We start from the raw sequence: 26,906 nt of genomic DNA on the forward strand, positions 1-26,906 counted from the left end.
CCTTTAATTTCAAAGATACAAATTTGCAATTTTGCATACGCTTTAAAAATTTCTAACATCCTTCACAAAATTCGTAATTTTGGTAATTTTAACGCTACAGCTATGAAATTTAATCAAGTTACTTTTTTAGAGTCATGAATTAACTCAACCAAATGACAAAATTGTAAAGTAAAAAAAAAATTTCAGCTATAAAGTTTGGAAAAGTTACAATTTTTGAGTCGTGTATTAAGTTTACCAAATCACAAATTTCTTGAGAAAAAAAAACACAAAGTTTAGAAATTTTTATTTTTAAAAAACAGCAAAAAAATTCACATTCTCCACTAAAATTCGTAATTTTGGTAATTTCAGTGCTACAGCTATATGAAACTTAAGAAAGTTATTATTTCAAAGTCAATTATTAACTCCACCAAATTGCAAATTTCTAGAACAAAAAACACAAATCTTATAAATTTTCATTTTCAAGACAAGACAATAATTTTCAATTTGCTCCACTAAAATTCGTAATTTTGGTAATTTTAGTGCTGCAGCAATAAAATTTAGAAAAGTTACTTTTTCGAAGTCGTGTAACTCTACCAAATCACAAACTTTAAAAGGAAAAAACATAAATTTTAAAAATTTTCACTTTTAGCAGCAAAAATTTTTCACATTCTGCACCAAAACTCGTAATTTTAAGGAAGTTACTCTCTTTGATTAGTGTTAACTCCACTAAATTTCAATGCTTCCTTCACTAAAATTCGTAATTTTGGTAATTTTAGTGTTACAGCTATAAAATTTGGGAAAGGTACTATTTTGAAGTCGTATATTAACTCAACCAAATTACAAACTCGTAGAGCAAAAGACACAAGTTTTAAAAAATATATTTTAAAGAGTTTATTCGAGTCCGACCCTGCCCTGCAAATTTCAACTCCGAACACTTACACCAGAGCGCGTCACCGTCCCACATTTTGACAGCACTTTGGCGTTTAATTGTCAACCATAACAATTCTAAAAATTAAAAAATGGTTATTACAAACGATGTGAATTTACCAACAGATGAAGAATTAACAGTCCAAGAAGTGAACCTTTCTGGCCCAGTCCTCAAAGCTGCCGCATTTCACCTAGGAAGAGCTTGCCTACATGAAAATAATGTGAGGTTATGTGTTACCTAATCATTAAGAAAATTCCCTTTTTCTAGGAATTTATGCTATGCAAGAATGAACTGGGTGATCCCAGAGCATGTATTGAAGAGGGCAAAGCCGTAACTAATTGTGCCCTGAATTTCTTTCGTGCTGTTAAAAAATCGTGTGCTCAAGAGTTCACTCAGTATGTGAACTGCATTGATAAGTCTAGCCCTGATCAGAAATATACACCGTACGTTGATTTATTACAGCCTTTGATTTGTTAATGAATGAAACTGCCGTAGATGTCGCAAAACTCAAGCAGTCTTTGATAAGTGTTCACAAGACAATCTGGGAATTGCAAGGCTGCCTTTTGATTACTATGCAAGAGTACAGGTTCATCAAACTTCAAGACCCAAACCGCCACCTGAGGCGCCCGCTGTTTATAGAGATGCTACACCTTATCTGCCTAAAGGTGTGGAAAAACCACCGGCGAAATATGGCTCGCGCTATCTCTTTATGTGGTAAAGGCGCCACCAGATTAGTCACACGTTTTGGTTACTGCATTAGTGACTCTTGTTAGTAGTTGTAAACAAATTAAAACTTAAAAAACACTAAATGGTTTCATTCTGCGAAAATCCAAAACCAAATTAAATGCGGTGGACGGAAAGTGGCATCGACACTTTAAAAGCTTGCAAAAACGAGTAATTTCACATTTTAATCAAACAATTACTTTTCTCGGGTAAAATCAATATCGAATTTTCACGCCATATATCAAAAATAATTCAATAGACTTCACGGATATTGGACAAGACAACTCTGTAAATAATTCTGCTCACACGGGAAATATAGCCCCTTATTAGATTTACCACGGGTTAAAAGGGTAGTAATTCATTTTGACCACAACATTGGAACATGCGCCACTTTGTGGCTTTTCGTGTATATAAACCAAACAAATCTTACGAAGCACCAGTCGTAGTTCCACAGCTAAGAAGTGACATCAAAATGCAGTTCCCTTTTGCCAAACTCTTGACCGTCTGCACAGTGGCCCTTCTTCTGGCCAGTTGGTTGGTCATGGCCGAGGCTACGTACAGAAAACCGCCCTTCAACGGTTCCATCTTTGGAAAAAGAGGCGCTACAAATGGTAAGATTTTCACTTGTCTCTACTGTTTACAATGTGGGCCCTTTCTTAGAATATGACAGCACCAGCAAGGCCCTATCGGCAATGTGCGAAATAGCCAGCGAAGCTTGCCAGGCTTGGTTTCCCGGCCAAGAGAAATAGACCCGGACATTGAAAACATGCTACTCCCCAATTTATTACATTAATTTTATAATGGCAAAAATGTAGGAAAGTAGACCAATAAAAGCAAACAGAAGAAAACTGTCTTTTCTTAATAAAAAAGTTTATTTGTCATCGTTAACTTACAAATATACAAGAAAATTCCAAGCTTTGAACTAGAATTAAAAAAAAATATCCTATCATTGCTTCGATTAAAGCACTTCACCTTGCTCCACCTGACACGTGTTCCTACTCTGTTACATATATGGTGATCACAGTCAATTTACATTTCATTAAAATTAAATGCATTGTAGTACATGTTTGTCATCACAAAAATAATAAATAAAATATCCCGATGCGAAAATGTACAATTAAACGCTGCTCACGATAATTACTTTTGTTTTCATTACTTCTTACTGCTTTTTGTTAGTATAAATATATGAATAAGGAAGCAATTTACACTCTTTAGAACTATACTCACTTTAGACTGAAAAAGATACTTGAAATTTCAAAAATTCGGAGTCTAGATTATAGTCTTCCGTTTTCTCGCTGTTTTACGATCTGCTGCCTTAAGTTTTTCACGTAGTCCAACATCATACTTATGAAGGCTCTATCACGAATGTACGGCGGTATCCAACCGTTTAAATTGGTGTTTAAAACCCACTGGAAGATGCATTTGTTGGAGTTACTGGGATCTTCTTCCATGGCCCAGCAGCCAGCCTGATTCTCCCCCCTGCGAAAAAAAAAATTGTGGACACAGAATCATAAATATAGTTTTGTGAATTGCAAGAATTTTTTCATTCTCAACTTTGGAGAGTAACCACGAATATGAAAATATCCGTAAGTTTATCGTTTATTATGTATACTCAAAAAAACAGAAAAAATTAATTAAAATGCTTTCCTCTATTTAGCAAATCGCAAGTGAAGTTTGAAGTGCCCTCAGCTGGCTTAAAATTAAATTATGTATAATATTTGCTCTTTTTTGCACACTTCCTTTATAATCAGTTTTTGTCACAAAACCGCGAATCGAATAGCTATTTGCTTCAGTAGAACAAAAAATTGACCTTGCTGAAATAAGTTGGAATAATTTGTAGACGACGCAAAAATCGAAAAGAAATATTTATATGACTTGAACATAAGTGCAAAAATAAATTCATTGAAACGGTTAAATAAAACGTATTTATTTAATTGTATTGGAGATTTCAAAGTTACTTAACAAACAATTATGGCAATAAAAGCAATTACAAGTCGAGAAATTTTAATGATCGAGATTATTACTCTCCAATTAATACACAAGTTTGTTACAATGTTTCCGGCATCGTAAATCTGTGTGCAAAAATGACTACATTAATAAACGATTAATGCGAAAAAGTCTGCACTTGTAGCCCCCTCACCTGATATATTTGTCGCTTTTGGGGAGCGACGGGTGCTCCGACCCCACACAGGCAATAACATAGCAACCTTCAACAATATCCCAGTGCCTTAAATTAACAAAATCTCTACTGGTAACGACCCCAGCGGCACCATCAGCACCAATCTGATAAGTTATATCTGTGTGTTCATCTATCACTTGTACTTTATGAGACTCCAACACTGTGGGATTCCACTGAGGCAAAGCCTCGACGCGGTAATACAACTCATCTAGTAAAAATTTCGGAGTAACGTCTAGATACGCCTGAAAATAACCACCGCATTACAACAAGAATACAAAAAACAAACTTTTACTGTTAGCTTAAAAATTTTTCCAGATTTAGGCACTGTCATGGTGTAAACTGAATCAGTCCCATCGGCTTTTTCCAACTTCCAATCTTTTTTGTGCAGTAAGTCCCATGCCTCTTGCATTGTCTTGGCAGCTAAATGTTTGTAGTTTTCCTCCTATTAATTAAAAATTAACTACAACAACAGTGGTTTAGTGAGTATTACCTGCTCCCGTGAAAGTTGGACTGGGGGATATCGCCCCAAAACGGGGCCCGAATTAAAACGATACATTGACCCGTCAGGTGAAGCAAGAGGCGAATAAAAGTTACCCACACTTTCGGTGTATAAAGACGGCAAGCCGTGGACATAACTCCGAATTAATGGGGCTCTTTCTGAATCCGTATTAGCTGTAAATTTACATTTTAACAAAACAAGATCAATCACAGTCTCGTTAATATTAATGGAACTTACTTATGAGGAATCTTCTAGCATGTGACTCTTGAGGGATCACTCGAAAATCAAGGAACCACGCTTCACCCCATGATAATACAAAAGAAGTCAGTACAAGTAGGACTTCAAATACAGGTTGGGAAGAATGGGGCCACTAGAATTGTTAATTGTAAATAAAAATGATAGAATAATGGGCCTGCTTACATCATAGACAAAAACTTTTGAAATCAAAAAGGCGCAAGTTAGCGTCGTTGATATCTAAAACCCAGGGAATTAGTGGTGTTAATAATTAGTGGATTAACTTACCGAAACAATGATCCAATGATTCATGTAAATTATACCATAAAATAATATTAAGACTATAAAACGACATAACGCTGTTAAAACGACATCAAATAAAGATGTATGAATGTTGTAATGATAAATTTGTTCATTTAAAGCTTTCATTATATTTTCACCTTTTAACTAAAATACAAACTGATAAACTATTCAAAGTTGTCACATGTATTACCATCACACAAATGAGCCACATGAGTCCAGTAAACAATAAATCAAAAGTAACAAACATACAGAAAAATCTTCTAACTGTAGACATCCTTCCATTGGTTCTTTGACCAGCTAATAAGTCTTCTGATATAATATAATCAGGATGAAGTGATGGGATCGTATTGATACTATGAGAATGGGCTAAATAAAACATTAATTTAGTTACTTCCTTGATTAGTTCTGACCGCGAGTTGTAATCTCTTGTTTGCTTATTAATACAGAGATTAAAACTGTGAGAAAGTAAAGAAAATCGACTTACAGACTTCTAGTATTGGTGATTGAACGGTGGATTGGGACTGCAGAAAGTTTTCTGCTGCCTGACGGATTTCTTGATCCATTTTTTATTATTTGAACGGCGGTCACGAACAAAGAGCGAAGCGGGTAAGATAACAAACTATCTTTTGTTGTTAATGATTTGCTTAGTTCATTGCTTCCAAAACTTAGAAAAATAAAGAACTGCACTCATTTGAAGCTTCCAAGACAAGAAAACCATTTTTTTCAAATCTTCACAATCATTTTTTAGTTGCAAGGTTTTAACCACCTTTCTTCATCATAACAAAAACGCCTGAAAAACACAGATTTTTCCTTCTAACTAACTAACTATAAGATATGTAATAAAACGGGAACATTGTTATTGTTTATAGAGAAGAAAATAAATTTTTAACTCCTTACACTACTGTCAAACTAGAAATGACATGTGCGCAGAATAGCCAACCTTGCAAAAAACTACAGGATGTTGTATCGTCGACTTTTCCTTATTATCACACGTTCAGATTGATTATTTGTACTTAGAACCGCGAACCGCAACCCAAATACAACACACAAACTAAAACCAGATAAGCAAAAGATTAAAAAACTCGTACCGCTTATCTTAACCTTGGGACTATCAAGTTTTGCCTATTGCCGACCTTGGCTGTCAGTTCTGTCAAAGTGATTTGTGTTAAATATACGCATTTTATTTATTTTGTAATTACGCTCTAACTAAGCAAATTTTCTGGCAAAAGCCAATGAGTGCATGTCAGTATCTCACCTGGATCGATTTTAGTGGTGCTGGATAAAAATCACCGTGAAAATGGGGGACCAGGGGGCACAGGGCCAAATGAAGATCGGCCATTACCTTCTAGGACAAACTTTAGGCGTGGGGACCTTCGGGAAAGTCAAGATTGGTGAACACCAAGTAACGAAGCACAAAGTCGCAGTGAAAATCTTGAATCGTCAGAAAATTAAAAGTCTGGATGTTGTTGGAAAAATCAGGAGAGAAATACAGAATTTGAAGTTGTTTCGTCACCCTCATATTATCAAGCTATATCAGGTAATTAGCACACCGACTGACATATTTATGATCATGGAATATGTGTCAGGAGGAGAGTTATTTGATTATATTGTTAAACATGGAAAACTACAAGAACATGAGGCGAGGAGGTTCTTCCAACAGATAATATCAGGAGTTGATTATTGTCACCGGCACATGATAGTCCACAGAGACTTAAAACCGGAGAATTTGCTTCTTGATCACAATATGCATGTGAAAATTGCCGATTTTGGATTATCCAACATGATGATGGATGGGGAGTTCCTAAGGACAAGTTGTGGATCTCCTAATTACGCAGCACCTGAAGTTATCTCAGGGAAATTATACGCGGGGCCTGAGGTGGATATCTGGTCGTGTGGGGTTATTCTTTACGCACTTCTTTGTGGAACATTACCGTTTGATGATGAACATGTTCCTACTTTATTCAGAAAGATCAAATCCGGCATATTCCCAATACCTGAGTACCTCAATAAATCCGTAGTAAACCTTCTATGTCAAATGTTGCAAATTGACCCAATGAAACGGGCAACCATTGAAGACATCAAGAAACACGAATGGTTCCAAAAAGATTGCCCAGCTTACCTATTCCCATCGCCGGTAGACCAGGACTCCTCTGTGATAGACACAGATGCAGTAGCAGAAGTTTGTGATAAATTCGGCGTGCAAGAAAAAGAAGTGCACAATGCCCTCTTGAGCGGAAACCCTCACGATCAACTCGCTATTGCATATCATCTTATTATTGATAACAAACGCATAGCAGATGAGGCAGCTAAGGCTGAACTCAAAGATTTTTACATAGCTGGTAGTCCTCCTCCTGTTACCATGAGTCCTAGTCCAAGTCCTTGTGACTTTGGGTCCAGTCCTTTAAAACCACATCCTGAAAGAATCGCGCCTTTGCGCGACCGAATGGCCTCTAACCAAGCAGCTACAGGCGATAGAGGCAGGGGTGAGTTTCCTTTGAACGTTGGATGAACCTAATTTATAACATTTCAGTGAAGAGAGCCAAGTGGCATCTAGGAATACGTTCTCAAAGTAAGCCTCATGATATCATGATGGAGGTGTATAGAGCCATGAAGGCTTTGGATTATGAATGGAAAGTCATCAATCCATATCATGTCAGAGTTCGCCACAGGAATCCTTTACATGAGAGATTTGTTATGATGTCTTTGCAACTTTATCAGGTTGGTGACGAAATTATTTGTTTTTTAGATGTTTTGTTAATTTACACTCACATAAAACATGGAACACTTAATCGTTGTTATGACAACATTTCCTAATTGAAACATTAAACTGAGAACCACTTAAGTCATTGTTTGTGCTTAGCTGAAATTATTTATTTTCAAATTTTGTTTCCTCCAGCTAAGGAAAATCGATTAATTGAATTTCAATTGAAGTTTTTTTTTTGTGTAAAATAAAACATGTTCACAAAATGTATTTTTTATGATCTTGTTTTTTTTTGTAGAAGAGCTTATCTTTTATTAAATTAACTTTTTGTAATTGTTATGTAACATGTTGTTAACTTACAAAGCCACATTTGAAACAGACTTCACTGGCACTCTATTAAAAAAAGGCACAACAGACTATCTAACATGATTGCCGAATCACAACTGTTTGCACGTCACAAATATCACAGTTTTTCCATCTCATTTTCAAAAAAAAAGCTTCATTATAGCCCATATAATTTTCCAGACAATTTTAAGTACTTTTCGCTTTTCTTTAATCCATACATAATTACGCAGCAAAATATAATTTTTAATTTTCCATCGGCAGGTAGACTACAAAAGCTACCTCCTGGACTTCAAAAGTCTGGTGAATGAAGAAGCGGAATCTAACAACGCAAATCCGGCGACTGCTATCCTGGGGTCCTCCGTCCCGACGCCTGTACAAATTGGTAGCACTGTACTAAATTCAAAACCAAAAGGCCACTACACCATGGAATTTTTCGAAATGTGTGCCGCTCTCATTATACAATTAGCACGTTAAATTAGACGGGATTGCCGATTAAGAATAACTATAATTATTGGTATCTGTAATATACAATAATCCAAAGGATTGTTGCTCTTAGTTGTTTCATAGATTTTAAGTGATTTTACCAGTGATAAAAGAAAAGAAATCGAAGGTATTATATTCGCTTTTTAAAAGCTTGTAGTTTTACTAATTTTAGTTTTGGTGATATTTGTAATACTATACCATTGTGTTTTTGTTGTGTACATAAATGATTCTAAACTACAACTGTTTATTCAAGAACTCAACTAATACAATCTCTTGTTAGCCATATCCCGTTTGTAATGCTCTTCCATGATGCTAGTTTTCTCCAACCTGTCCGCGGCGATTTTCTGAATTTTTTCCAACAAGTCTGGATACGGATGAATCGCCTTAATGAAATCTTTCCGCTCTAAACGATACAATTCGCAGGTTTCCACTGCGGTAACTGAAGCAACTCTGCAAGCATCCGGCGAGACTAGAGCAATTTCCCCGAAATAATCGCCATCCTCCAAATGACATACTTCTTTTCCCGAGAATGTGTACACCGCCAGAGTCCCTGTGGAAATGAAATACATGCAATTACCCGGCGAATTGGCTTTCACCACCACGTCATTGGTCAAATAAATCTCAGACTTCAAGCACGAAACAATCCTAACGAGCAAATTCATAGGGAGATCACTGAAGAACTCAACATTTTCCACCAGTTGTCTACAAGTTTGCATGACGATTTCCTGGCGAAGCTGCCCGGAAATCGTAGCATATATCTCGTTCTCACGAAAATAACTCTTCTGAAAGTGAAATTCGTAATAAGTTAGGATTCTCTGCTGGGTATGCAATGGGAGCTGCTTGTGGCGCATGAATTCCACCAGTTGCTTAACCATCTGCGAGTACTTCATCCTAGGCGATGTTTTTGCTCGCAGGAATTCGATTACTCGTGCTGGAAAAACGGTGGTAATGTGAGGAAATTCCTAAGATTTAATAAACCTAGAAGGTAGATTTGAACGAACTTTGATAGGAACCACAAGACAGTGGTCATGGCGTATTCGTAATTGTTTTCAGGCTCTTCAACGCCATAAGAAGCTGTGTAAATTAACAGAGCCCCATCATACATGCTTCGAGCTACAGCTTTAAACGCAGTCGTGTTTATATAAGCGGCACTAAAAAAAGAGTTGTTGGAATGTTTGGACGGTGTTACGAGCATACTAGTTTTTTCTATCGTCGAAAATCAGATAACCGAATATTTGGGTACAAGACAGAACGTGCCAAAATATTAACATTGTAATGACCATTAGCGCTCCATGTCTGACGTAGAAATCGACGCCAAAAATCTATAATTGAAATAATAAAATTTAATGTAGAAGAGATTACTTACATTGCAGAGTCTGGTGGCCATGGTGTTGAAAGTAAAAAACCGCATATATTTAAGCAGAGAAATGACCTGAAGAACTGTAAGTGGCAATCGAGCATGTTCGTCGTTGGCATAGTCCATTTCGATGAACAAATCAAAGTGGGTGGGAACAGACGATAATAAATCCAAAATAAATTTTGTTTTCAAGTAGTGACTACAAAGAAAAAATAGTTTTTGTTATGATTCAGGCTAGTTACCTAAAGATTTTTTTGTGATTCAAAACAACTTCTTTTTTAGTTTCGTCGTAGTATCCCGTTACTGAATTGACACAGATGTCTAGACAACAAATCAGGTCTGTTATCATTCGTACGGTTAAAAACTGGGTAGATCGGAAAAAGGGCATCGTACGATGAAACGTGAAGAATCCCACGTCCAAAGGTACCAAAATTAACTGTATCAAAGAGATGATTGCCATAAAAAGTTCCCACCAAATTCTGTAAAATGGTTGTTACTCTTGAGTCTTGAGTTGTCATCTTACCGTGCGCTGCTAAAGGGGTGAATACTCGTAGGATGATATCTGATATGTCGTTGAATTTCTTTCGCAATTGAGCCATGGCTTCTCAAATGAATAGCACAAGACTTGCATATTTTTTCATTGACCAGTATAGCTCTTGTTATGGCTTTTTTTACTCTTGAGTAAATGGAGTTTCCCGGAAACTTTTTCTCGACTTCGTCTTCATCGGCAAGCATTTCACACTCGTGGCCCAAGTGGGCGAACTTGAGGATTGGTAAAAAAATAGCCGTGAAGAGTTCTGGAGAAACTTACCACTCTGTTGTACTTTTGAGCGCTCATGATTAATGAAAAGTAGAGGAATGTTTGCAATGGATATTTTTTAGTTTTATTTTCAATTTACTATGACAACAACTTTGTTGACAAACGGTTACTTTCTGAAATAAGATGCTCTTATTCAAAGTTTTCCAACTTTTTAATTCATTTTTTTAAATGGTGGAGGCGCCGTTTTTTTTTATATTTATTATTAGTTTTTATTTCAGGGATTTAACAAGACGAAGCTACTTAAATAAATGCAGATTCTAAAACATTCACATAATTTCACACTTTTAAAATATTATTACAGTGAAACCTGTATAAAACGGAAACGGAAGAGACCGTCAGATGTTTTCGTTTTAGGCAATTTTTATTTTTTAATTCTAATATCAGATGCTAATTGCTAATTTCAACTTGCGTTGTTCCATATTTAAATTGACTTATAAATTTTTTAACACTTAAATTATCACATTTTTGAATTCGGTTTAACTTTTTTTATTCTTTTAAAGTCAATGTGATTTTTCTCCATTCATCCATTGCTTCTGAGTTCTCGACATCTAAACTTTTATTCGGAAGCAAAATTCTTGGTGGCCATAATCAAAAATACGTAAAATATTAGGTGAAATACAATATAAGGCAAACAAAATAAACAAAACAGTCCGCGGATGACATTTTTTCGAAGAATTCCAAATTTTTTCTTAGAAAATTTGAAGCAGTAAATAAAAAATTTCCGATTTAAAAATTCGATGGTTTTTTGGCTTCCGTGTTCGTTGAGCAGGTTCCAGCATATACAGGTATTTTTAAAGAGTAATTTTACCGGGACCATCAAAATTTTCCGTAATGAACAGGTTTCCAGCTTTTACAGGTTCCGTTTTACACAGGTTTTACTGTATAATGTTACGTAATAGATAAGAAGAATTCTCAAATTTTCAAGTTTATGTACTTATAATTGTGTATAAAAGTTTTAAAACAAGTTTGCTAACTTTTGAATTAAATGCTTTTTTGTTCATTCAAAAACTTAGACTAAAAAATCGCAATCTAAAATTTAAAAAACCCGCTATTTTGACCTGTCGTTTCGCGGTTGGTACTTCAGAAACCTACACTAGCGACCATAATAAAAATACCTGCATATAAATAATTACAACTTTTTATCTTTATTGTGAAGTAGTTCCGAGACTTTTAATAATTTTCCAATAAAACCTGGGCTAGTTCAAACAAACCGTGTTTGTTTTCAGCACTTGTGGAGTCTGATGTGTTCGCCGAAGTCTGGTCCCGTTTCATTCTTCCAGATACATCTCCCGATATCTTTAACCAAAAAATGTCGGAACCCCAACTAAAAATTAACACAGCCCTTGATGGAAAAGTGTTTGAGGTTCCGTACAACTCCACAACAACTGCTGAAGATGTGTGTATCCATATTTGTAAACAACTTGGAATTTCACCTTTGAGTAGACACTTGTTTGCTCTTCGCATAACAGGCAAGCAAAATTTTCTGCGTCCCTCAGCGGTGTTTAGTGAAAAGTACACTCACTTTGAATTTCGTATCCGGTTCAAAGTACCAAATGTCTCAAAATTGCGGAAAATTGACGAGAAGAGTTATGATTATTATTTTCATCAAGCTAGAAATGATGTTTTGGAAAACAAGATTCCTGATATTGTTTATGAAAAGTATCGCCGCGAATTGGTGGGATTGGGGATCACGGATATGTATAGAGTGATGTTAGAGAAGGATATACCACGTGAGACTGTTGAAAATGAGTACAAAAAATACATACCCAAGGAAGTTTTAAAAAGACACTCCTTTTTCATCAAAAAACCTATTCATGATACTCTGGGAAAACTTCAAAAGTCTGTGCATGACGCCAAGTATGTTAAAGCAGAATATTTAAAACAGTTGGATATTATTGCACCTGAGTATCTAGCTGAGATGTACAAAGCGGTAACTGAGGAAGATGGCGCTATTTGTTCAATTTTTATTAAAGTAGTAGCCTACCATGGCTTAAAGTTCTGCTTAGAATCAAAGAAAGAGGTAAAAATTAGATTTTCATACCCCCCAGGTTCATTTCAAGTTTTCAGCAATGGAATCAAATTTGTACAATTGAGGAGCTTGGTTTCATTTCCATAAGAGATGAAGATGGAACTGTAGAGTTGAGCAGAAAGAATGGAATCCCATTTTATTTGAAGTTCAATTCTCTTCACACCATGTTCTCATTTATAAGTTTGTTGGATGGCTACTACAGGTTGACTTGTAAATGGACCTTCAATATTTGTAAAGATGTTCCGACTCCATCTCTACAAAAACTGTATGCAATGAAGTGTCATGGACCAGTTGGGTAAGGAAAAAACGCTCATATTTTATTTTATTCCAATATATCACATGCATTTTGCACAGAGGCGAATTTTCTTACGCCAAACTCGAAGAAAAGCGCAGTAATCGCCCCGGCTGCTTCATCATCAGAGAAAGTGCAGCAAAATACAACGACTTCTACATCGACGTTTGCATGAAAGACAGGTAAATTCCCCTTTTGCCAAACTAGTACTCACAAAAAATTGTAGTTTGAAGCCGAAAACGTACAAATTGGAGAAGATTTCCGGCGACGAATTTATCTTCAATGATGACTTAACAAGGTACAAAAGTATCCAGCAGCTCATTTCGGCGTACAATGATCCTAATGGTGCCATTTATTTACAAGAATGTTTACCTCCTTCTGAATACGGTACTGATAAATTGTCGTTCTACAAGAGTGTAATAATGTCTCTTTCAGATATTTCTCCATTGTTGCTTTGCCAGAGTGACCTTCTACCTGGAGATTCAATTACAGACACCTCTGTAATCAACAACATAATGCCCGCAGCACCAATTTGCATAAATTGCAAAAATCTTCAAGTGTTTAAAGGTAGTTTTTCCTGATTTTTTTCTCGTGACGTGTTACGTCAATCATGTTTTTACGCTTAGCTCTTACCGCGTATTTTTACTTTGTTCGTGCAAGCGATGAAAGCGACAACACCACCGACTTGACAATTTGCAAACTTAGTCATTTAGGCCTGGAATATCTGGGCGACATCGCCAAGACAGAGTCTTGGGTGAGATGCCAATCTTGGTCGTCAAATAGCCCCCATCGTGTCGATGAGACAATTCTCGACGAAATGTTTCCCGAATATTCCCGAAAAAAAGCGAAAAACTACTGCAGAAACCCCACGAAAAATGCAGAAGGACCTTGGTGCTACACCATGAATTTAGATCTAAAATTTGAGACATGTGCCATACCTTTGTGTTCTTTGAAAGACTGTAGGGTCACAGGGCCTGGAATGGAGTATTCAGGAAAACAAAAGAGAGCACTATCAGGTTTAAACTTCTTTGTCAATGATTGCCACTCATTATGTTATCACAGATCGCAAGTGCTTGAAATGGAACAAAAACAGAGAAAAAGTCAAAGAAAGGGGCGAGTTTGTGTCGTACGACAAGTTCAGCAAGACACAGTTTCCTGAAGGACTATCAAACGCAAATAAGTACTGCAGGAACCCGAATGGGGATATTGGGGGCCCTTGGTGCTTCGTTGAAAACGACGACACCGACGAAATTGAGCGAGAATACTGCGATATTCCGTTTTGTCACGCGCCGGATTGTGAAGTGTTCACTAGGGACACCCCAAACTACACTCACTATACTGACTTTAATAACACGCTGACGGAATTCAATTTTGGGGTAAAAATTTGGGATTCTGACTCCTACTCGAACGCCAGCGCAAGATTAGTCCTTTCACTGCTTGCGTTACCCGTGGACGGCACCACGTTGAAAGATCTCGGTGTTGGTTTTGAAATCCATCTTTCCAACAAAGGGAGCGCCTTGACCTTCGGGAATAAGGATAAACCAGAGTATGAAGACACTCCTAGAATTCTAAAGTCGACGGATTTCACAATGTTTACCCTCTCATGGACCGCACCGTTCGTGACTTTGTCGTACCTGGGCCAAATTAAACCGATTTTCTTGGCCGAGTACAGAACCAAAAATAATTTACTAGGGTACCAAAAGAGTCAGTTCGATTTTTACTCAGCGCGCGGTACTAACGTAGTTTGGACTTTTCCTTTCTGCATGGACGACTTTGAGTGTGACGTGCAGACCACGACAGGTCCCCAGTTTCAACAGTTTTGGCCGTTGAAAACCACTGAAGTTGGACAAGAACTACTCTTTTATCTGCGAGGGTTTCATTCGGTTTATCTTTTGTTTGTTCCGAGCCCTACGGTTGATTATCCTCATACTAAATTCGTGTTACAACGTGACAATCAAATGTCGAGGGTCACTATTAGTAACAAGGAAGACTCAAATGTTATTGTGAAAGAGCTCGATCTTCCTGACATCTTGAATTATTGGAATTGGCACGAATTCTCTATAGCGTTCTTCGCCGACACAATGCAGTTCTATTGGACAAAAACCGTCGGTACCCACATGATTTTTGAGATTCAGCACGAGTTGTTTAGGAGCATGCGTTGGTTCTCACCGAGTTCTTCCACATTGGCTCATTGGACCTTTTTCTGCGTACCCCCAGAAGGAACAAAACCACCACAAGCTCTGTTACCGGAGTGTGCGTTAAATCAAGATGAAGAAAACTACAAGGGCACGCAAAGTGTCACTAGCGAGGGCAAACCATGTTTGCCGTGGTCCGCCAAGATTGTTCCCTCCCAACACGGAGAAAACTTTCCAGAAAACAGTACTTTAAAAGTCTGGAATTACTGTCGGAAGCCCGAGGAAGAAAAACGTACTTATTGTTACACTTTCAATAATAACGATGTTGAAAAAAGCTACTGTGGACTCCGAAAATGTAAATCTGAAGAGTGTAGAATGGCAGGGACCGGAAATGATTACGTTGGAAAACTCTCAATGACTCGATCAAATCGGACGTGTTTTTATTGGTTTGATAATTCGTCCAGTTTCGTGGATCCAGAGTACTTGAATGAGACTCTATACGCGGATCGTGATATCGAGGATGTGCAGAATTACTGTCGAAATCCAGCACGTGACACTGGGGGCACTTGGTGTTATGCCAATAACACGGAGGTTGTCAAAGACTTGTGTAATATTAGAGATTGCGATAGACCTGAAGAACGCATAGTTATTATGACAGCTGGCTTAAAAGGGCGCAAAGTCTACATAGTTCCATCCTGGAAGATCACCGGTTTAGAATTCGGTTTAAAACAGTGGAACCCAGACCTCCCCGATGCCGTGCAATTCGATTTTTACCCCAAAGAAGGAGACGATAGATTTTCATTGGTGTTGGGCGCCAAAGGTAACGAAAAAGTACTCTTCTACCACAACGATGAAGTGAAAAAAGAGAAGACTTTTGTTCACTTAATCGCTTCAGGGAAATGGACTGACTTCCGATTACTGATGCGCCAAGGAGAAATTTCTTTGGGTTTCAAAGGAGTGCCGAACAGTTTCGTTGAATACATTAGCGACGAAGTCTTTGATCCTAAGTTTTTATCCTTCGGGACGTTGGAAGGGAATCCAATTGGTTTTTTCCTGCAGAGTGAAGAATGTCACACTGAGATCGCTACTTCCAACACCTTCTCCAAGATAATGCCGGTGGGTTTATGGTCCCCTTTTGAAAATCTAGTACATCGGAATTTCACCGTGTTATTTCGTGGTGAAGGGATAGTAACAATACCTCTGATGTCACTCCCGAGTACCTCACTTTTCCACACTCTCACCTTCAACTCATTTATGAAACAAATCAACTTAGAAGTCGACGAAGTTGTAAAGAAAGAAACCCTCCATTCTGACTTATTTAGTCCCAATAACTGGACACGCTTTGACGTGGTGTTCGATGAATACTCTCTTAACATCACCAAAGAAAATTCCACTGTTTTCACTTACAGTGGCGACAAGCTTCTGTTGATTTACTGGTTTACTGTCTCTATAGAAAGAGGTTCTGTTACTTGGAGTGCTAACTGTGAGCCTCTGGATATTGATGGACCTCCACGGGACGGAGGGTGGTCAGAGTGGTCGCCGTGGCACTGCACAGTAAAATGTGGAGGTGGTGAAGGTTACCGCACTCGCAATTGTACAAATCCCAAGCCTAACATCCTTGGAAGACTTTGTCCAGGTTCTCACAAGTCAACCGGAATCTGTAATGATTTCCTGTGCGGTGACGTCAGCCCTGACACCCTTGAAAAAATAAGGGAGAATCTAAGAACTCACCAGTTTAGTTTTGTTGTGAAAGAAGGAAAATCTGTTGTTTTTCCTAATGATGATAAGATGTTGAAGATAATTCGAACCGAGTCTCCTGATGCCTACTATGAATGGACACACAACGGAGTCTTCGTTCATGAAGATGAAACTCGTGTACTTTTCCAAGGAGACGATTTAGTCATCAGAAATGTAGACATTGAGGATTCTGGAGTCTATGTCTGCATGTTGTACAGAATCAACAAGAAGAAAGTGGTACTTAGGGTCATTTCTCTGGCTGTTATCAGCGACGACTACACCATCAAAACCAGGGCGAGTCGCTCAGTTGTACTACGTTGTAAATCAGTGGTCTTGGGCTACATCTACTCTGATTTGTCGTTGAAATTGTATCTCAATAGTGACGTTTATAAAGACTACGGAATAACAATGTTGGCAGCAGTGAACTCCGAGTCTTTCGATCGCCTGAACACCTCCCATTCCGGGGATTGGAAGTGCGTCGTTGAGCAAAAAGATCTGCAATTGTCGTGGGTAACCAATTACATTCGAATGGAAGTGAAGAAGGCGCCTAATTTTTACACAAACTTGATGGAAGATGAAATGACTAAGCCTTTTTTCGGGTGGCTGTCAACAGAAGAAAATGTTTTTTACGCACTTATTTTTATTGTAATTTTCGTTATAGCTTTAGTGTGTTTGTTTTTGTTTGTCTATTTCAAGTATTGCACCCTTAAAACAAAGTGGTAATAAAAAATGGTTTTCTTAATTTTCGTCTTTTTGTTAATCAGGACAGAAAAAAGACGGTTCCAGAGGGATTACAACGACGTACAGATGCATGTGGAAGGTTACAAAGGGAAAAAAGATCGAAGTGGCAATGAAGTGTCTCACGCCGGAATCCCGAGACAAATATCTACAGGTATTTGGTTTAACAAGACCCTCAAGTTTAATAATTGTTGTAATTGTAGGAATATCTTGATCTTGCTGGCCAATATGCGTATTTACAGTCGAGCGCAATTGTTCGACTTTTTGGCATTACGTTGGCTAGCAATGTCTCTTTGGTATTGGAGTATTTTCGCTTGGGCCCCTTGGACGAATATTTGCGTGAAAATAAAGGCATTTTGAAAAAAGTGGATTTGATTGAAGCTGCCAGTAATCTTGCCACAGCTCTTTGGCATTTGGTACGTAATTTCTCTTCGTGAAAATTTGGATTAAATTGTCTTTTTTAATGTAGAAAGAAAATGGAATCGTCCATGGGAACATCCGTTGCAGAAAACTCATGGTCAGCTGCCACGACGAAAATTCGTTCACTGTAAAACTGACGGATCCTGGGATACATGTTTCGTATGCTTCAAAAGAGTAAGTAGAGAAACAGAATTTACTATTTTTGAACTCCAATCAGGAGTTTAAATTGCTTTACAAACCCGAGGTTGTTTCTTCAGTCGAAGGCATAACTCATATTTCCAAAAGATTAGTTTTTTTGGGGAATAATAGGGGCTATTCTGTATCGAGTCTGTTAAATTTAAAGGGTACGTTAAAATAGTCAGATTTAACGGTGCGGGGTTTAAATAGCTATTCTGTATCATGAAATAAACGTAGTTCGTTAAAATGGAGAATTTTAACGTACGTCTGTTAATTCGATTGTGAACGAGCCCTAGTGGTATGTTTGCGCGTGCGCATTTTGTGATTTTCACTACTATCATCGAGAGAAATGAAACTAATGAGAATGACAAATCGTAAATAATATTAAAAAAAATATTTGAACAATGTATAAACGTAACTGGAAACTTGAAACACATTTTTTGGTCATTTTGGTCCAACATCAATATTTAGGAATGTAGAAAATCCTTGCATATTAAAAGTTTAGGTCAAAGATAATAAAATGCAAATTTATTTATTACCAAAACGTGCAGTTTTTTACTTAGTTTTATTTATTACAAATAGGTAAATTATTTGCGAACATTACTTTGTCGATATCTTTTTGAAACTATTTTAATGAGTGTCTAGAATGCATTTCTGTAATTTTTAGAACATGACCAAGTCGCTATCCATCGTATAGAGCTCTTAAATAAAAATCTAATGTGAAAATGCATTTTACAATACTAATACAACATAATATTACTATTTTAAATTGTTTATTAGAATCAAAGGGTTTTATTTAAATTTATTTAAATAATCGGAACAATTTGAATCATAAATTATTTATTCGACGAAGAAAATGGCTCGCTTTAATTGCTAATTCAAATTAAATTTCATGTTTTATCTGAATATAAAAATTCATTCAATAATAATTAAAGTAACTTCAAATTTCACCTCATACATGTGATTTCTTTGTTATCAAAAATTTATCAAATGCATCAAATTTGATGTAATTGCATTTGAAGAATTCAACAAAATTCATCTTATTTCGTAACATTTATTAAATAACCTCGAAACCAACTGTCAAAGTGAATCTAAAAGCACCCTGTTAAATTTAAAGGATGGCCTCGGCTTGCCTTTAAAATAAGCAGCTTTTTAACGTACTTCGGTTAAAATTTTAACGGACTTCGGTGATACAGAATAGGAATTTCACTTTAAGGGACCTTTATAATTTTAACATACCTTTAAAATTAACAGACTCGATACAGAATAGCCCTTATTAGGGGCTATTCTGTATCGGGTCTGTTAAATTTAAAGGGTAGGTTAAAATAGTCCGATTTAACGGTGCGGGGTTTAAATAGCTATTCTGTATCATGAAATAAACGTAGTACGTTAAAATGGAGAATTTTAACGTACGTCTGTTAATTCGATTGTGAACCAGCCATGGTGGTAGGTTTTCGGACCCGAAAGTAGGCTGTTGTAATCGTGCGCGTGCGCTTTATGTGACATCGACTTAAATTCAAACGAAGCAAATAAAAAAATAAATATATTTGTTTCGTTGTTACAAACGTATAAACGCTACAAAAAATGAAAATTTCTTGTTTCTGGTTTGATAGCACCTTTAGATGCAACATCTGGCTTCAAGATGTACTTCGAAAAACCCATGAGCAGGCAAAGTTTGGGTCAAAGATAATAATATGCAAAATATTTATAATCGAAACGTGCTGATTTTCTTTCCATCTTATTTTATTACAAGAAGGTAAGTTATTTTGATCTAGAATTTGTGTTCATTATTGTGGTTGTGCTTGGTGCGTCTAGTTGATCCTCTACCTTACTTTGTTTAAAAGTTTAAATAAATATGTCGAGAGCTCCAAGAATTACCAAAAAACAAAAAGAAGGTTTAATTGCATATTTGGAGGAACATCCTTTCTTAATTGAGGGCAGAGCCAGAAATGCTGTTGAATTGAAGAGATTTGAAAACAAATGGGAAGAGTTGGTCCAACAATTAAACAATTTTATAAATAATTTATCCGGCAATGTAAATGGATCGCTTGAATCTCTCAAGTGTCAGTGTTTTATACGAACTTCATTTCTGCAAATAATTTAAGCTTTAGGTAAACATTTATAATCTAACCTCTAATTTTACCTTCGTATTCGATCTTCTTCATCATGCATAATTATCAAATGTATTAAACCATCCAATGCCATTTTTGAGTTGCAACAAATTTGTGGAAGAATTATGTTATAATTGCAATATTTATAAAAATATCAAGCATCGAACTGTCAAACAGAAACCCTGTTAAATTTAAGGGATGGCTTCGACTAGCCCTTAAAATAAGCAGTTTTTTAACGTACCTAGGTTAAAATTTTAACGGACTTGGCTGATACAGAATAGGAATTTCATTTTAAAGGACCTTTAAAATTTAACCACCCTTTAAATTTAACCGACTCGATACAGAATAGCCCCTATTATAAGGTAGTCAAAAAATACAAGTTTTAAACAAATAAATTTTTATTTCATTGCATAACAAATCAGTCTTTAACTACAAACTAAGATATTACAAAACTATCACATGGAATTCAATAAGAAACTATAAAAAATAGGAGTAGTTATAAATAAATGCGGTAGAAAATGAATACATTTCATGGAGAGAATTAATCAACCTCTTCGATGGTAGGCCCATTCTGCTTCTGCCCTCCAAATCCGCCAGCTTGTTGTCCACAGCTCCCTGGCATACCACCCGCAGACTGGCCTTGATATAGTTTCGCCATGATCGGACTGCAGGTGGAAGTTATCTGTTTCTGTTTGTCCTCATATTCCTCCTTCTCTGCCAAAGTATTCGAGTCCAACCATTGCAAGCAGTTATCGCATTCCCTTGTAACCGTTTCTTTGTCTGAGGACGACAGTTTCTCTCCACATTCAGAGACTGCTTGTTTCAGCTGGAAGATGTAACCTTCTAGTTGGTTACTAGCTGCGATTTTCGTCCTCTGCTTTTCATCTTCTTCTTTGTACCTCTCGGCTTCAGCAACCATTCTGTCGATGTCCTTCTGGGACAGTCTTCCCTTATCATTCTTGATGGTGATGTTGCGGGAATTTCCAGAACTGGTGTCTTTAGCGGAGACGTTAAGGATACCGTTGGCATCGAGGTCGAAAGTGACTTCAATTTTGGGAACTCCACGTGGTGCTGGTGGAATTCCAGTCAAATCGAAGTTTCCTAATAGGTTGTTGTCTTTGGTCATTGCCCTTTCTCCTTCGAAGACTTGGATGGTGACTGCAGGTTGGTTGTCAGAATATGTTGTGAAGGTTTGAGTTTGTTTGCATGGAATTCTTGCATTACGTTCGATGATCTTTGTCATGACGCCTCCAGCGGTTTCGATACCCAAAGACAGAGGTGTTACATCGACTAGAAGGACATCTTGGATTTTCGAATCTGTTTCGCCACTTAGAACAGCTGCTTGGACAGCGGCGCCGTAGGCAACAGCTTCATCTGGGTTGATTGAGAGATTCAATGATTTTCCGTTGAAGTAATTTTGGAGGAGTTGTTGGATTTTCGGGATGCGGGTGGAGCCGCCGACTAAGACGATGTCGTGGATCATTCCCTTGTCCATTTTAGCGTCAGTTAAAGCTTTTTCCACTGGTTGTAGAGTTCCTCGAAACAGATCGGCGTTGAGTTCTTCGAATCGTGCTCTGCTGAGTTTAGTGTAGAAGTCGATTCCGTCGAAGAGGGCGTCAATCTCGATGCTGGCCTCAGTGCTTGACGATAATGTACGTTTCGCTCTTTCAGCGGCGGTTCGTAGACGTCGGAGGGCTCTTGGGTTGCTTCTCAGATCCTTCTTGTACTTGCGTTTGAACTCGTCGGCCAAATGATTGACTAGTCGGTTGTCAAAGTCTTCGCCGCCCAAGTGAGTGTCACCAGCTGTAGACCTCACTTCAAACAGCGACCCTTCATCGATGGTGAGGATGGAAACATCAAAGGTGCCACCACCGAGGTCGAAAATCAAAACGTTTCTTTCCCCTTTGAGGTTTTTGTCCAAACCATACGCCAATGCTGCTGCCGTAGGTTCATTGATGATCCTCATTACGTTTAACCCGGCAATAGCACCAGCGTCTTTAGTGGCTTGCCTCTGTGAATCGTTGAAATAAGCAGGCACAGTGATGACTGCATCCTTGATTGTTGTTCCCAAATACGCTTCAGCTGTTTCCTTCATTTTGGTCAACACCATGGAACTGACTTCTTCAGGGGCGAACTTCTTCGTCTCTCCTTTGTGCTCAACTTGGATTTTCGGCTTTCCACCATCGCTGATGACTTTGAAGGGCCAATGTTTCAAATCTTGTTGGATTTTCGGATCGTCGAATTTTCTTCCAATCAGACGTTTAGCATCGAAGACTGTGTTACTGGGATTCATCGCGACTTGATTTTTCGCGGCGTCCCCGAGGAGACGCTCGGTGTCGGTGAAGGCAACATAACTTGGTGTTGTTCTGTTACCTTGGTCGTTGGCGATGATTTCCACTTTTCCATGTTGCCAGACTCCAACACAGGAGTAGGTTGTTCCCAAGTCGATACCAACTGCTGGAGATTTCACCATTTTTCTTGACTGGATTTTTTTTTTCAGAAATAAAACTCTTTGTAAACACTGGTTAAAATCGCTTGTATGAATCGCTTTGTTGCTTTGTAGCTCGCTCTCGTGTTTTCAAATGACTGGCGATACCGCGCGAAGCAGCTGCTTATATAGGAAGGGAGCAATTCGTCTCGAACAGGACCGAATGTTCTCGAAATTTCTACGTCTATCCGGAATAATTTTATTGTTTGTAAAGTAAATTTGCGTTATTAAAATTTCTATTTTGGGTGAAAATGAGCAAATTTGAAATATTCCGCAATTTTTCAATTATTGCAGAATAATTTTTGGTGGATAATTCGGTAGTTTTTAGTGGGTGATAACATGACAATTGAAATAATTTCATGTTTTTCGAATATTCAATATTAAAAAAACTTCTACATGTTTTATAATAAATTAATAAATGATTTATTCGGCACTAATTAGGATTTATAAATAAAATTCGTCTGCAATCTTTTTAATTTGTGGATAAATGTAAAATATAATTTTTGAGTTCAGTTTTTTAATTATGTAATTAATAAATCATTCTCATTTCAGTAGTTATTATGATCTTTTTGTAATTCGTTATGTAGCGATTAAAAAAATGATAAGAATTTGATGGATTAGATTAGCGATTGCGTGAACATTCTAGAACGTATTTCTATTGTTCAACAGAAACGGTTATTCGCGATTCTGGTTCTGATTTTTTTAAATTATCATGTTCAAAATTTAATTGCTACAGAATTAAGTATAATTTCGTCGACTTAATCGTTTTTAAGTCCATTTTATATTTTTTAAACGGAGGTCGAGAAATCGTTATTTTATTTGTATTTATCGTCAAATCTGAGATTTGAAAACTTGTGGACTAAAAATAGAATGTTTCTTAATTCTGAAATAACAACACATAAAAGAATATAACGCCAAACATTTTTGTTTTTGTTTTCACAAAATTGAATACGCATTTTATCCAAAAATGGACTTAACGACTTAAGCCGATGATTTCTTAATTTTGGAAATTTCGGATGTTTACACATTCAACAAAATAAATTCATAAATGAGTTTGTTAAACAACAAATCTGGAGGTCTTTAAAGTTTATAATTTGTATCAAAAGCTTCTAGAATTTTCCGGAAGAGAAACTTGCATGACCGTTGTATAGATCGCTGCGAGGATTCCCGAGCGTTCCAGTTTTCTCTCGAACTTTCTATGAATTACTGTTCCAAAAATAATGCCAAACTCCAAAAACTGCATGCAGCATTTTCATACGGGAAATTTCGGTAAAAAAATAATCTGTAATTAGCAATATTCTTCTCAGTCTGCGTTTATATATCACACTTCCAACAAACCATGAAGGTCAGACTCTCCATAGGAAGGTTCGAGAATTTGCCGGAAGCGGAAAACCTTCTGATTCAATTGAATATTTTTTGAAAACATCGTTTTTAGCATACGTAGTTTGAACCTTTTTTAACTGAATTACCTATAAATCTTTCACATTGGTACATATTTGTAAAGTAAATACCCAAATATTATGACTTAATACAAACGTTCTAGAATATTCGTTTGATTCATATAAGATCATAAGAGATAAACTAATCAATTTTACTTTGTTTTGACTCAGATTTACATAAATGGGTATTGAGTAGGATGAGGCCCTTATTTATTAACATAATATTAAAAATACAGCTATTTAAAGAGCGGAAATTGGCATTGAAAAATTCCAAAGTCGTATGTTTGTTTCGATTCTTAAGATACATCATTTTAAAAATTGTTTATTTCACTAATTTTGACAATTAAACTGAGAAATTGAGATGCATTTGTTAGAATTGAGTGAGTTTCGCGAACATTCTAGAACTTCGCGCTGGGAACTGGAAACTCTTCGGCAGATGTGCATACTCCAGATCATGTTTTCTCAAACCTTCGACGCCGTTCCCACGCTCTAATTAAATAATCATAATAAAAAATAAACATATAATAGATATTTATTTTGTTAATTGATCAAATTTTATGCAATATTAAAATATTTAGTTCTATTCCGACCCTATCTGAATTAATAAATTTGTGATTGAACTTGTTCCTCCATTATCACCTTTTATTGCTTTATTTAGAGTCCATTGGTTGCCCGTGGAATGTTACACAAATTTGGACTACGCCAAACGGTCCACAGCTGCTGACGTGTGGGCTTTTGCTACAACCTTATGGGAAATTTTCATGTTTGGAGAAGAAATGAAACCTGCCGACCACGTCCAAACAATGAGGGTAAATTTTCCTCACCAAAAATAAACACTTTTATTATTATATATTATTATTATTATTATTATTCTTACAGTGGTATGCAAACGGTAAACGTTTACCGTGCCCTCCGGCTTGTGACAAAGACATTTATGAGCTCATGAGAGAATGTTGGAATGCCGACCCTCACCGAAGAAAACAACCCCAAGCTCTCATGCGAGATATCAACCAAATTTTGTATCAAGTTTACAATTCGAGACGTATCCATTCCTATGCTAAAGTTTTTACGAAATCAAGTTCAACACTACAAAATGTCGCCGCTGCTTCTACAAACAGTCTAACATCCAATACAACGCAATCCACTTTTATGCCTTATGGTGAAGACTTGATTGCAGCGAACGAATTGGAAGAGGATACTGCTCCTCTTAGTTTACGGAGTCAATCCCAGAATTGGTTGTTAAATTCGCACGAAATCTTAAATTCCGACGACACGTACTCGTGCGATTTTTCTAACATCTTGTCAAATTTTAACTTTTCGACAGCGACTACGTCGCTAGACAGCATCAACTCGTTGCAGAGCATTTTTGAATTGGACCAAGACTGCAGCGTTGTGCTTCAAGGAAGAATCGGACAAGGTTTCTACGGTGAAGTCTACAAAGGGACTTTGGAGTATCCAGCAAACCCTGACATCGAACCCAGAATAGTGGCGATCAAAAAACTCAAAGCTACGGCACTTTCGTCGTGCTTACAAGATTTTGAACGGGAGATTAACATTATGAAGACACTCCAACACCGGAACATTGTCGGGATTTTAGGGGTTTCACGCGAGCCCGACATTTCTTTAGTGATGGAGTTTGTTCATCACGGCTCGTTGCAGAGTTACTTGAAGATTAACAGAGAGATTTTACAAACTCAGCAGTTGTTGAGATACGCGCTTGATATAGCTGAGGTTTGTTTCGTGGGGAGTTGGAGGAGAGTTTTAATGGTGTTTTACAGGGGATGGATTATTTGGGAAAGAAGAATATTGTTCATCGCGATTTGGCGGCGAGGAATATTTTAGTGGTTGATGAGAACCACGTGAAGATTTCGGATTTCGGGCTAGCGCAAGTTATGGGGACCAATGAGTACTACATTTTGAAAACTAGCAGAGAACTGCCCATTAAATGGTTGAATTAAGCTATTTGTGAATCACCATGTATAATATTCGGTTTTTAGGTACGCTCCTGAAAGTTTACGCGACGGCAAATTTTCTGTCCGTTCCGACGTGTGGTCTTACGGAGTGACCATGTGCGAAATGTTCAATTGGGGCGAAGAACCGAAATTGTCCAACGTCAGCGATGCCCCTGTTGAAGGTCAAGAACAGCAACTTTTATTAGATGCCTTAGAGAGCGGGTCCAGGTGAATAATCACACGTTTGAAAACAACAACCTCAGAGTTTCCTTTTACAGATTTCCGTGTCCGGCAAGTTGCCCCCAGTCTGTTTATATTCGCATTATTTATCCATGTTGGCACTCTGACCCTCATGGAAGACCTGCATTTTCAGAACTTGTGCAAGAAACGCGCGATTTATTGACGCAATATTGAATGTGAGTGGGATAATGTTCAATGATCTTTTAATGTTTTTATTGCACTTTGTAGATTGCGTGCCCTCGAACCCGCCCACACATAATGACTTTACATTCATTATTCATGTTGGCATGAAGACTCCCATTTATAGTCTTTGTTGGTGGACGTTTTAGTACTGAGATTGACTTGCGTGTGCCTGAATTTTATATGAACAAAGAGCACCAGTTTTTATAACGTTTCTATTTAATACGCATCGATTTTTTTAAGTACCTGTTGTCTATTTTGCTCAATTGTCTATTCTTTATCGCACTTTTGTGTGCCATTTCCCGTGCAATTAATTGTAAATATGTAAATATATTCGTAATAAACCCAAAAAATGTGTTTTGTGGTTTTAGCACTTTGTGCGTGTTTTTTTGAAGTTCGTACCAAGGGCCCTTGAGT

General features: G+C 37.2%; 8 protein-coding genes across 9 annotated transcripts; 5 read left to right on the forward strand and 3 right to left on the reverse strand.

Annotated features, from left to right (window-relative positions):
* Nucleotides 1–916: 916 nt before the first annotated feature.
* On the forward strand, nt 917–1,716 carry ND-19 (NADH dehydrogenase [ubiquinone] 1 alpha subcomplex subunit 8). The gene is made up of 3 exons (XM_088038301.1): nt 917–1,127; nt 1,175–1,350; nt 1,403–1,716. The coding sequence occupies exons 1-3, from the start codon at nt 999–1,001 to the stop codon at nt 1,623–1,625; spliced, it is 528 nt and encodes a 175-aa protein (XP_087894427.1). The 5' UTR covers nt 917–998; the 3' UTR covers nt 1,626–1,716.
* A 326-nt stretch (nt 1,717–2,042) lies between these two features.
* Nucleotides 2,043–2,478, forward strand: SIFa (neuropeptide SIFamide). Its single transcript, XM_088038314.1, has 2 exons — nt 2,043–2,241; nt 2,291–2,478. Exons 1-2 carry the CDS (start codon nt 2,103–2,105, stop codon nt 2,377–2,379), a joined length of 228 nt encoding a protein of 75 aa, XP_087894440.1. The 5' UTR covers nt 2,043–2,102; the 3' UTR covers nt 2,380–2,478.
* Nucleotides 2,479–2,483: 5 nt separating this feature from the next.
* On the reverse strand, nt 2,484–5,870 carry Start1 (Steroidogenic acute regulatory protein-like). 2 transcript variants are annotated; one of them, XM_088038268.1, is made up of 10 exons: nt 5,786–5,870; nt 5,330–5,635; nt 5,036–5,211; nt 4,831–4,989; nt 4,729–4,782; nt 4,546–4,678; nt 4,300–4,481; nt 4,102–4,251; nt 3,771–4,051; nt 2,484–3,109 (listed from the first exon to the last, which is right to left on the reverse strand). In XM_088038268.1, the coding sequence occupies exons 2-10, from the start codon at nt 5,406–5,408 to the stop codon at nt 2,905–2,907; spliced, it is 1,419 nt and encodes a 472-aa protein (XP_087894394.1). In that variant the 5' UTR covers nt 5,409–5,635; nt 5,786–5,870; the 3' UTR covers nt 2,484–2,904. The 2 variants fall into 2 exon arrangements, with proteins under 2 accessions (XP_087894394.1, XP_087894387.1); XM_088038261.1 differs by having other exon boundaries at nt 5,743–5,835.
* Nucleotides 5,871–5,951: 81 nt separating this feature from the next.
* On the forward strand, nt 5,952–8,614 carry AMPKalpha (AMP-activated protein kinase alpha subunit). The gene is made up of 3 exons (XM_088038249.1): nt 5,952–7,328; nt 7,376–7,563; nt 8,153–8,614. Exons 1-3 carry the CDS (start codon nt 6,143–6,145, stop codon nt 8,363–8,365), a joined length of 1,587 nt encoding a protein of 528 aa, XP_087894375.1. The 5' UTR covers nt 5,952–6,142; the 3' UTR covers nt 8,366–8,614.
* Nucleotides 8,602–10,543, reverse strand: LOC148181435 (potassium/sodium hyperpolarization-activated cyclic nucleotide-gated channel 1-like). Its single transcript, XM_088038237.1, has 6 exons — nt 10,255–10,543; nt 9,974–10,210; nt 9,741–9,930; nt 9,572–9,696; nt 9,353–9,525; nt 8,602–9,305 (listed from the first exon to the last, which is right to left on the reverse strand). Exons 1-6 carry the CDS (start codon nt 10,464–10,466, stop codon nt 8,635–8,637), a joined length of 1,608 nt encoding a protein of 535 aa, XP_087894363.1. The 5' UTR covers nt 10,467–10,543; the 3' UTR covers nt 8,602–8,634.
* Nucleotides 10,544–11,722: 1,179 nt separating this feature from the next.
* On the forward strand, nt 11,723–26,853 carry hop (tyrosine-protein kinase hopscotch). Its single transcript, XM_088038215.1, has 14 exons — nt 11,723–12,571; nt 12,619–12,875; nt 12,935–13,054; nt 13,099–13,259; nt 13,308–13,439; nt 17,509–17,636; nt 17,686–17,898; nt 17,952–18,076; nt 24,776–24,926; nt 24,997–25,848; nt 25,896–26,065; nt 26,115–26,297; nt 26,348–26,485; nt 26,538–26,853. The coding sequence occupies exons 1-13, from the start codon at nt 11,861–11,863 to the stop codon at nt 26,481–26,483; spliced, it is 3,339 nt and encodes a 1,112-aa protein (XP_087894341.1). The 5' UTR covers nt 11,723–11,860; the 3' UTR covers nt 26,484–26,485; nt 26,538–26,853.
* LOC148181437 (uncharacterized) lies at nt 13,451–17,467 on the forward strand. The gene is made up of 2 exons (XM_088038202.1): nt 13,451–13,888; nt 13,935–17,467. The coding sequence occupies exons 1-2, from the start codon at nt 13,483–13,485 to the stop codon at nt 17,465–17,467; spliced, it is 3,939 nt and encodes a 1,312-aa protein (XP_087894328.1). The 5' UTR covers nt 13,451–13,482.
* On the reverse strand, nt 20,594–22,763 carry LOC148181438 (heat shock protein 70 B2-like). Its single transcript, XM_088038225.1, has one exon. The coding sequence runs from the start codon at nt 22,661–22,663 to the stop codon at nt 20,732–20,734; it is 1,932 nt and encodes a 643-aa protein (XP_087894351.1). The 5' UTR covers nt 22,664–22,763; the 3' UTR covers nt 20,594–20,731.
* Nucleotides 26,854–26,906: the final 53 nt, after the last annotated feature.

This window comes from Gnatocerus cornutus, chromosome 1 (assembly GCF_029298725.1).
Source record: "Gnatocerus cornutus isolate USDA-ARS CGAHR chromosome 1, icGnaCorn1.1, whole genome shotgun sequence".
NCBI lineage: Eukaryota > Metazoa > Arthropoda > Insecta > Coleoptera > Tenebrionidae > Gnatocerus > Gnatocerus cornutus.

Coding starts and splice junctions, on each gene's coding strand:
- ND-19 (XM_088038301.1), top strand. CDS start 999: ATGGTTATTACAAACGATGTGAATTTACCAACAGATGAAGAATTAACA. Junction 1,128..1,174: donor CTTGCCTACATGAAAATAAT/GTGAGGTTATGT, acceptor CCCTTTTTCTAG/GAATTTATGCTATGCAAGAA. Junction 1,351..1,402: donor CCTGATCAGAAATATACACC/GTACGTTGATTT, acceptor AAACTGCCGTAG/ATGTCGCAAAACTCAAGCAG.
- SIFa (XM_088038314.1), top strand. CDS start 2,103: ATGCAGTTCCCTTTTGCCAAACTCTTGACCGTCTGCACAGTGGCCCTT. Junction 2,242..2,290: donor AAAAAGAGGCGCTACAAATG/GTAAGATTTTCA, acceptor GCCCTTTCTTAG/AATATGACAGCACCAGCAAG.
- Start1 (XM_088038268.1), bottom strand. CDS start 5,408: ATGGATCAAGAAATCCGTCAGGCAGCAGAAAACTTTCTGCAGTCCCAA. Junction 4,679..4,728: donor CAAAAGTTTTTGTCTATGAT/GTAAGCAGGCCC, acceptor TAACAATTCTAG/TGGCCCCATTCTTCCCAACC. Junction 4,482..4,545: donor TGCTAGAAGATTCCTCATAA/GTAAGTTCCATT, acceptor GTAAATTTACAG/CTAATACGGATTCAGAAAGA.
- AMPKalpha (XM_088038249.1), top strand. CDS start 6,143: ATGGGGGACCAGGGGGCACAGGGCCAAATGAAGATCGGCCATTACCTT. Junction 7,329..7,375: donor TACAGGCGATAGAGGCAGGG/GTGAGTTTCCTT, acceptor ATAACATTTCAG/TGAAGAGAGCCAAGTGGCAT. Junction 7,564..8,152: donor TGTCTTTGCAACTTTATCAG/GTTGGTGACGAA, acceptor TTCCATCGGCAG/GTAGACTACAAAAGCTACCT.
- LOC148181435 (XM_088038237.1), bottom strand. CDS start 10,466: ATGCTTGCCGATGAAGACGAAGTCGAGAAAAAGTTTCCGGGAAACTCC. Junction 10,211..10,254: donor CACCCCTTTAGCAGCGCACG/GTAAGATGACAA, acceptor ACCATTTTACAG/AATTTGGTGGGAACTTTTTA. Junction 9,526..9,571: donor TTCGACGATAGAAAAAACTA/GTATGCTCGTAA, acceptor CTCTTTTTTTAG/TGCCGCTTATATAAACACGA.
- hop (XM_088038215.1), top strand. CDS start 11,861: ATGTCGGAACCCCAACTAAAAATTAACACAGCCCTTGATGGAAAAGTG. Junction 13,055..13,098: donor GACGTTTGCATGAAAGACAG/GTAAATTCCCCT, acceptor AAAAAATTGTAG/TTTGAAGCCGAAAACGTACA. Junction 13,440..17,508: donor AAATCTTCAAGTGTTTAAAG/GTAGTTTTTCCT, acceptor TTTGTTAATCAG/GACAGAAAAAAGACGGTTCC.
- LOC148181437 (XM_088038202.1), top strand. CDS start 13,483: ATGTTTTTACGCTTAGCTCTTACCGCGTATTTTTACTTTGTTCGTGCA. Junction 13,889..13,934: donor ACAAAAGAGAGCACTATCAG/GTTTAAACTTCT, acceptor ATGTTATCACAG/ATCGCAAGTGCTTGAAATGG.
- LOC148181438 (XM_088038225.1), bottom strand. CDS start 22,663: ATGGTGAAATCTCCAGCAGTTGGTATCGACTTGGGAACAACCTACTCC.